The sequence below is a fragment of the Elgaria multicarinata genome, chromosome 3, assembly GCF_023053635.1.
Source record: "Elgaria multicarinata webbii isolate HBS135686 ecotype San Diego chromosome 3, rElgMul1.1.pri, whole genome shotgun sequence".
In the NCBI taxonomy this organism is placed as follows: Eukaryota; Metazoa; Chordata; class Lepidosauria; order Squamata; family Anguidae; genus Elgaria; species Elgaria multicarinata.
Window position 1 is genome coordinate 159,758,266 of NC_086173.1, and position 9,414 is coordinate 159,767,679.

General features: G+C 46.9%; 1 protein-coding gene across 1 annotated transcript in view; it reads right to left on the reverse strand.

Annotated features, from left to right (window-relative positions):
* The window catches only part of LOC134395661 (uncharacterized), a 141,646-nt gene extending 137,326 nt beyond the window's left edge, over positions 1-4,320 (reverse strand). The window contains exons 1-2 of the mRNA XM_063121824.1: positions 3,368-4,320; positions 2,444-2,570 (exon numbers count right to left, since the gene is read on the reverse strand). Of these exons, the coding sequence (XP_062977894.1) occupies positions 2,444-2,570; positions 3,368-4,153 (913 nt within the window). The 5' untranslated portion in view covers positions 4,154-4,320. The remainder of the gene's footprint in view (positions 1-2,443; positions 2,571-3,367) is intronic.
* Positions 4,321-9,414: the final 5,094 nt, after the last annotated feature.

Below are 9,414 nucleotides of genomic sequence, written 5' to 3' on the forward strand. Positions count from 1 at the left end.
ACTTTAGGGTGACCATATAAAAAGGAGGACAGGGCTCCTGTATCTTTAACTTTAGGGTGACCATATAAAAAGGACAACAGGGCTCCTATATCTTTAACTTTAGGGTGACCATATAAAAAGAAGGACAGGGCTCCTGTATCTTTAACTTTAGGGTGACCATATAAAAAGGAGGACAGGGCTCCTATATCTTTAACTTTAGGGTGACCATATAAAAAGGAGGACAGGGCTCCTGTATCTTTAACTTTAGGGTGACCATATAAAAAGGAGGACAGGGCTCCTGTATCTTTAACTTTAGGGTGACCATATAAAAAGGATGACAGGGCTCCTATATCTTTAACTTTAGGGTGACCATATAAAAAGGAGGACAGGGCTCCTATATCTTTAACTTTAGGGTGACCATATAAAAAGGACGACAGGGCTCCTGTATCTTCAATGGTATAATTCTAGTATGTTTTTGTGGTTTTAAATTCTATGTTTTTGTGATTTTTAATTTTTAATTTTTGTATATTGTTTTTAAGTGTTTTTATCCTATGGAAACTGCCCAGAGAGCCCCGCCTATGGGGCGGTATACAAATGTAATAAATAATAATAATAAGTATAATAATAATAATAACTTTAGGGTGACCATATAAAAAGGAGAGTAATAGATAGCCAAAGGCAAGGGTGGGAACAAGTAATCTTCAACAATAATATTAGTAAACGTTTGATTAAAGTGCCAGGTGCCTACGCGTTTCGAACGTGGTTGCGTTCTTCCTCAGGGCTTTATCTAAAAAACAAAGAAGTCCTTTGGAGTATCTATGCAAAATATAACAACCAGGAACAAATCATCTATGTTACAATAATAAACAACAGTATTTACTTACAACGTTCGTGCAGTTGTCTGCAGAATCATGCTAGCCTAGATTTGTTCCTGGTTGTTATATTTTGCATAGATACTCCAATTAGCTGAATGATGATGTATTACACCTTTTTTGATTGCAATTTGTATGTCTTGTTATACATATTGTTTTAAAGTTTTTCTAACTAGATATTATAAATTTTTAAGGTACAGATACTTGTAAAATGCCTCCAATTGTAAATATTATGATACAAAGGACTTCTTTGTTTTTTAGATAAAGCCCTGAGGAAGAACGCAACCACGTTCGAAACGCGTAGGCACCTGGCTCTTTAATAAAACTTTTACTAATATTATTGTTGAAGATTACTTGGTTCCACCCTTGCCTTTGGCTATTTTTTACTCCCCTATGGGGTTTTCTTTGCTTTCGCACATATAAAAAGGTGGACAGGGCTCCTGCATCTTTAACTTTAGGGCGATCATATAAAAAGGAAGACAGGGCTCCTGTATCTTTAAAAGTTGTATTGAAAGGAGAATTTCGGCAGGTGTCGTTTCATAGAATCATAGAATAGTAAAGTTGGAAGGGGCCTCTAAGGCCATCGAGTCCAACCCCCTGCTCAATGCAGGAATCCACCCTAAAGCATTTGATACGAGTTTAATGGAAGCGAGTTCCAATGATGACAGTTGGGCCTCAAACATGACCACCAAGGCATGTTTGTATGTGGTCAAGAGGGCAGGGCTCCTGCAGCTTTAACTGTTGTGATGAAGAAGGGATTTCACCAGGTGCTGCATGCCTACAAATGACACCTGCTGAAATTCCCTTTTCTATAACACTGTTAAAGATACAGGGGCCCTGTCTTCCTTTCCATGGGGTCACTCTAGACAACTTGGGTCTCCTTGTTGGCTGGCTCTCTGTCTACCAAGGAAGCAAGTGGGAGCCATGAGGAGAAAGAAGAGGAAGAGGAGGAGCAAGAACAGTAGGTGACAATGGTGGTGAGAAGGCAGACCCACTGAGGCAGACCCACGGAAACCTGGAGTCGGCGTTGCCAAGGGCCCTCCGAGACCAGGAGTCGGCGTTGCTTGAGAGAGGGGCTGTCACGAATAATCTCAAGGCTTCCTAATACACCCCCAGCTCCAAACACGGAAACCCACCCATGCCCCACTAGGTACAATGCTGAGAATAAATGCTGCTATCCACACTGCTCGGCTCTGAAAGGATTCAGGTCTGAGAGCGGCAGCACTGCGAGGCTGCCAACTCTTTTTACTGAGCCCTGCTCCTCTGCCTTTTAACAACAGCTGGTTGAGCGCAAACCTTAGCAGGTTCTCACGCCCCCCCCCCCCCAAACCTTTACTGCTGATGCGAAGACGACCGCTAAAAGTTCAGCTGGTTTTATTATTGTTATTTACATGTTCTTCTGCTAGCACAAGCAATAAATAAACTAGATAGATTGACAGGTGCTCTCCAAGACCCTTCCTAGATTTGAATCCAGCTCTTGGGCCCAAAATAGTTGCCCGCTCCTGGCCCACGTGCTTTGTGCAAACCAGGCCTCAGACTCCTAAGCCATGGATGTCTGTACATGAGCCTAACGAATCCCAAGCAGCGCTTACCCATAGAGTGGCCATCCTCGTTGACTTCCTCCTTGACCGGCCTGCCAAGCTGCCTCTGTGCACTCCCAGCCAAGGCCTGCTCCGTATCGGGGAAATTCACCGTCACCACATTGAACATTCCCGGGCCCTGAAAACGTCAGCAAGCCGTTTTTATTTCATTTTTTAATCAGCTACGGTGTGCAGTCAACAAATGAGCAAAGTATTCCTAGAGAGGCTTCTGATGCCCACGTCAAGGATCGCGTAAGGTGGCCACATGTCCTCATTTACAGGGGAACAGTCCTCCGTTTGAAGGGCTGTCAGAGAACAGTCCTTTATTTGAGGGTTTCCTCTATTGGATGGGCTATCCAATTTAAAGATAAAGAACTATCAGAAGGCAGAGCCGGGGCCTAGAAGTTGCCCATCTACACTTAGCACCTGGACAGTGCAGGAACACTGGTCACCTGGCACAGCGTCCTGCACTGCCCTGAGATGTACTGCATTATTTAAATTATTGCTGTTGTTTCTAAATTTCCATGGGTTTAGGGGTAGCATCCAATGTAAATTGTTCATTTCAATGGGACCAACCCAAATCCCATTCATTTCAATGGGTTTACTGTAAGTAGAGCTTAAAACTGGCTGTTACCCCTGGTGCTCTCCACAAATGTTGCACTACAACCCCCATAATCCATGACCATCGGTCACGGTGGCTGGGGCAGATGGGAACTGTAGTCCAAAACCTCTGGAGGGCACCCCCTGATCTGTACATTTCCATGAATATTGACAAATGGTATTGAGCTCGTTTTGGTGGGGACGTGCCGGTGACCCTTCCTAGTCCTGTTGGGGCCTGCTGGGCTACAGGCAGCTTCTCTAGGATGCCAGGTGCCACGGTTGGGCTTGTCATTGCTTCTGAGCATAGTCCCGGCTGTCCGAACGTAGCTCTCTTACCTTCTGTTCCTGTCTCCCTTCGTCTCGGTGCCTCAGCAGGAAATCTTCCGCCAGGGCCACCGCCTGGGCGCAGGTGTGGGGGTGACATTCCCTCACCCAGTTCTCCATCTCCGGGGGCAGGACGGCCAGGAACTGCTCCAGGATCACCAGCTCCAGCATCTGCTCCTTGGTGCGCCTCTCCGGCTTCAGCCACTGGTGGCAAAGGTCCCAGAGGCGGTTGCAAACCTCGCGGGGGCCCTCGGCCTCCTGGTAGAGAAATTGCCGGAAGCGCCGGCAGGGCGGCTCTGGGCCCACGCCAACCTCGCTGTCCATCTCCTCCTTCACTTTCCTCCGATCTCGGTCAGCCAGCTGCGTCGTCCCGTCGAAGCCCAAAGGCGGCGACTGGAGAAACTGCCCTTCCGGGGCCTGTTGGCTAGTGGTAGCCGTCCCCTCAAAATGGCCCACGGGCGCCTTCATATCCCCCCACGATGCAGTCCCCGGCAACGGCCTGGCCCCCCATCCTGAGCGAGGGGACTGCACTCCTCCCAGGAACTCCTGCCACTGGGCTTCCCAGCGCTGAGAGGACGTCCCGTCGTCCGGCTCCTGTTTAATGTGTTGTGGGCCTCTCCAGCCCAGACTTTGCCCGTCCGTCCCCATCTGGGCATCCTTAGGCCTTTCTCTCGGGCCCTCCAGTTCCATCTCCTGCTTCAGCTCTGTGGGCCCCATGTCCTCCATCTTCATAGCTGTAGTCATCCCAGCCCGGAACTGAAGGTTCAAGGCCGACGGCTCCCCCCGCTCAGCAGCCATCTTGTCTCAGGGTAAACGGATGGTTTTGGCTCTGTTCTACCCTTGGCTGCAAATGAAAAAAGAAATGTCCGGGCAGCTGGATTTGGGGCCTCGAATTACATCACTAGGAAACGGGCCATTCCACAGGATGGGTGAAGCTCCCTCAGTTCTTTTTCTTAAATCCCTCAGGGACTCTCTCCAGAGAATTTCAGGTCATAGAGAAACGGACATCGTGTTTTTTACAGGCATCGTGTTTGATTTTTTCTCCCTGAGGGAAGGAAACGCAAAAAAGGCATGAGAGAAATGTGTGGAGCTAAAACAGCCAGCCTCTGGAAGAGAGCCGGTGTGGTGTAGAGTGTTGGACTAGGGTAGGGTGTCCATATGAAAAGGAGGACAGGGCTCATGTATCTTTAACAGTTGCATAGAAAAGGGAATTTCAGCAGGTATCATTTGTTTATATGGAGAACCTGGTGAAATCCCCTCTTCATCACAACCGTTAAAGCTGCAGGAGCTATACTAGAGTGACCAGATTTAAAAGAGGGCAGGGCACCTGCAGCTTTAACTGGTGTGATGAAGAGGGAAATTCACCAGGTTCTTCATATATACAAATGACACCTGCTGAAAATCCCTTTTCAATACAATTGTTAAAGATACAGGAGCCCTGTCCTCCTTTTCATACGGTCACCCTAGATTAGGGAGTCCCAGGTTCGAGTCTCCACTCAGCCGTGAAGCTCACTGGATGACTTTGGACCACTCGCCAACCTGTTGTGAGGAAAAAACGGGGAAGAAGAGAATTCATGCACACTGCCTTGAACTCCTTGGGTAGAAGGTAGAAATAAAGAAACTGGGGCTGCAATGTTTAATTGGCTAGATTCATTCAGTGTTTGCTTTTAATCCTTTTCATCGGCTAAGATTGCAGGCTTGAATTTGTCCTGAAGAGGGCAACAAAGATGGTGAAGGACCTGGAGACCAAATCGTAGGAAGAAAGGTTGAAGGAGCTGGGTAACGCCTAGGGAGGAGACAATGAAGCAGTGATATGATAGTCACCTTCAAATATCTGACGGACTGGCAAGCAAGTGACAGAGTGAATTTGTTCTCTGTCACTGCAGAGGGTAGGATCTGAACTCAAATACACGAGGCATCACATTATTATTATTATTATTATTATTATCATTATTAATCATAGAATCATAGAACAGCAGAGTTGGAAGGGGCCTACAAGGCCATCAAGTCCAACCCCCTGCTCAATGCAGGAATCCACCCTAAAGCATCCCTGACAGATGCTTGTCCAGCTGCCTCTTGAAGGCCTCTAGTGTGGGAGAGCCCACAACCTCCCTAGGCAACTGATTCCACCGTCGCACTGCTCTAACAGTTAGGAAGTTTTTCCTGATGTCCAGCCGGAATCTGGCTTCCTTTAACTTGAGCCCATTATTCCATGTCCTGCACTCTGGGAGGATCGAGAAGAGATCCTGGTCCTCCTCTGTGTGACAACCTTTTAAGTATTTCAAGAGTGCTATCATGTCTCCCCTCAATCTTCTCTTCTCCAGGCTAAACATGCCCAGTTCTTTCAGTCTCTCTTCATAGGGCTTTGTTTCTAGACCTCTGATCATCCTGACTGCCCTCTTCTGAACACGCTCCAGCTTGTCTGCGTCCTTCTTGAATTGTGGAGCCCAGAACTGGACGCAATACTCTAGATGAGGCCTAACCAGAGCCGAATATAGAGGAACCAGTACCTCACGTGATTTGGAATAATAATATTATATAATAATAATAATAATAATAATAATAATAATAATAATAATATCCCGCCTTTTTTCCTCCAAGGAACCCAAGGCGGCGTACATAATCCTCCTCCTCCTCCTTTTATCCTCACAACAACAACCCTGTGAGTCGGGTTGGGCTGAGAGTCTGTGACTGGCCCAAAGTCACCCAGTGAGTTTCCATGGCCGAGAGAAAAGTCTTGACCTGGCGCCGAAAAGATAACAATGTCGGCGCCAGGTGGGCCTCGTCATGGAGATCGTTCCACAATTGGGGGGCCACCACAGAGAAGGCCCTCTCTCTTGTTGCCGTCCTCCGAGCTTCCCTCGGAGTAGGACCTTGGATGTTGAGCGCAGTGTATGGGTAGGTTCACGTCGGGAGAGGCGTTCCGTCAGGTAGTGAGCAAGTCTCCTGCTCCTCCTCTCTGTTGGGCCAGAGCAAGAGGTAGGTGAACAAGCAGGTTGCCATGGTGAAGGCGAGGCGCAACTGCAGGGGGCGCTAGTCAGTGGGCCCCTGCTGCAGTGTGGGCCCTCAGTACATGCCCAACCACGCCTACCCTTGACCCCGGCGCTATAATGTACTGCTGCGTATGTATGTGTGCTTGTATTTTGTATAAAGCACCAACAGAGCTCCCTGTCATGCTGTCGTGGTGAGCGTCTGCATTTCAAAGTCTCCTCAGAGTGGCCCTTTGAGCATTTGGGTTGCCCTTTTCTGGAATCTTCCTGCACGCGAGACAGAATGGAGAATGCCTCTGCTTGGGACGGGGCTTCTCACAGACAGTTTTCATCGGCATGCATATTAAAAATAGTATTCCCTCCCCCAACTCCAGAATACGTTCCCCAATTCGTTGCTGTGAGGGAAGAACGTCCTTTTATAGTAGTGCTCAAAGGAACTCCAAAGATAATCTAACCCACCCCTGCCGGTGCAGGAAATCTACAGCTATAGCATTATTGACAGGCGACCATATTCAGACTCAACAGAAAAACCTCTCATGACGGAGAGTCCACCGCCTTCTGGGGCAAGCCATTCTGCTGCCAAACAGCTTGTACTGTTTTGGAAAATCCTTCCTAATGCTTAGTTCGTGTTGTTTCAGAGAGGCAGTGTGGTGTAGTGGCTAAGGTGTTGGCCTGGGAATCAGGAGATCCGGGTTCTAGTCCCCACTTCTCCTAGGCATTTAGCAATACGTAATGAGCCTGGGTTTGTTTTTGTCTAAGGTGACCATATGGAAAGGAGGGCAGGTCTCCTGTATCTTTAGCTGTTATATTGAAAGGAGAATTTCAGCAGGTGTCCTTTGTATGCATGCAGCACCTGGTGAAATGCCCTCTTCATCACCACAGTTAAAGCTGCAAGAGTCCTGCCCTCCTTTGTATCTGGTCACTCTAGTATAGCTCCTGCAGCTTTAACTGTTGTGGTGAAGAGAACATTTATTTATTTATTTATTTATTTATTTATTTATTACACTTATATACCGCTCCCATAGCCAGGGCTCTCTGGGCGGTTTACAGATGACACCTGCTGAAATTCCCTTTTCAATACAACTGTTAAAGATACAGGAGCCCTGTCCTCCTTTTTGTATGGTCACCCTTTCCAAATGGCATGCGACCAGAGAATCTAAGGGTGCAATCCTATGCATGTTTAGACAGAAAAAAAGGCCTACAATTAAGTTGTAGGCCTTAAAGCAACATCTCGCAATTGCTGGAGTTGTTGGCCCTAAAGGAAGAGATCCTCCTGTATGTACTTGCTTGGACACTTAGGTCATATTTGTAGGCCCTCCTCCGGACGGCCCCACCTAAGAAAGCTAGACAGGTGGCTACAAAGCAGAGGGCCTTCTCAGTGGTGGCACCCAATTTATGGAATAAAATCTCCAAAGAGGTTTGCCTGATTTGCACGTTGTTATACTTCCGGCATTTTAAGTTGCAATCCTAGGCGTCTTTAGACAGAAAAAAAGTCCTTCAACTCCTAGCATTCCAGGGTATGCTGAGAGTTATAGGACACCCCACCCCTTACAAAGGTCTAGGATTGTGCCCTTCGAGATCTAGTTCAAGATTTTTATGGCTGTTTTATCAATCCCTGCGCCGTTTTTATTTTATTTCATATTGCATTGTATTTTGTTCTTTTAAATAATTGTACTACATTTTATATTTTTAACTAATAAGAATATTCTGTAAATAAGAATAAGTTTTTACAGAATAAGAATATTCTTCATTCTTATCAAGAATGAAGTGACTTGGACGCTACTACTCATGAAAGCTCTCTGCTAACTAAGAACACAGGAAGCCGCCTTAGATCTTGGTCTAAAGTGACCATATGGAAAGGAGGACGGGGTTCCTGTATCTTTAACCGTTGCATAGAAAAAGGAATTTCCGCAGGTGTCATTTGTACGCACACAGCACCTAGTGAAATTCCCTCTGCATCACAACAGTTAAAGCTACAGGAGCTATACTAGCCTGACCAGATACAAAACATGGAAGGGCTCCTGCAGCTTTAACAGTTGTGATGAAGAGGGAATTTCACCAGGTGATGCATGCGTACAAATGACACCTGCTGAAATTGCCTTTTCTATGCAACTGTTAAAGATACAGGAGCCCTGTCCTGCTTTTCATAGGGTCACCCTACCTTGGTCTATCCAGTCCAGTACCACCAACACTGACTGGCAACAGTCCTGCCTGGAGAAGCTGAGGATCAAACCTGATACCTTCACATGCAAAGCAGCTGTTCTACCGCTGAGCCGTGGCCCCTTCCCATCAACAAAGAACCCTATTAAAAGACCCTTGGGTCCATGCTTGCTCAGTGCATTTCAAAAAATAAAAATCAGACAGTCATGGAGTTTCTAGCTTAAAACAACAGCAGCAGACTGGTCAGTCCAGCACTGCTCTAACACAGCAAGATCTGTGGAGGGGAGACACACAAACACACTCGCCTTTTATTCCCCATGCCCTCCTCTAAAATAGGGTGACCATATGAAAAGGAGGACAGGGCTCCTGTATCTTTAACAGTTGCATAGAGAAGGAAATTTCAGCAGGTGTCATTTGTATATATGGAGAACCTGGTGAAATTCCCTCTTCATCACTACAGTTAAAGCTGCAGGAGCTGTACTAGAGTGACCAGATTTAAAAGAGGGCAGCTTTAACTGTTGTGACGAAGAGGAAATTTCCCCAGGTTGCCCATATATACAAAAGACATCTGCCGAAAGCCCTGTCCTCCTTTTCATAGGGTCACCCTATCCTCTAACCAACCCTTAAGCTCCAACCTTAAATCCACTTACCTGGCAGCGGCCTGGGTTCAGACAACACGCTAAACCGTGCTGCTTAACCACAAAATGGTTAAATGGATTGCATTCATGAACCATTTTGTGGTTAAGCGGCACGGCTTAGCGTGTCGTCTGAACCAGGCCACTAAGTCCCCTCGGCCTGAACGGGACTTACTCCCGAGGAGACACGGACTGTACGTCTGCGTAATCGGTATACATTGATTGATTGACTGAATGTGACATTCCTCCATCGCCGACGAACGGGAAATAATAC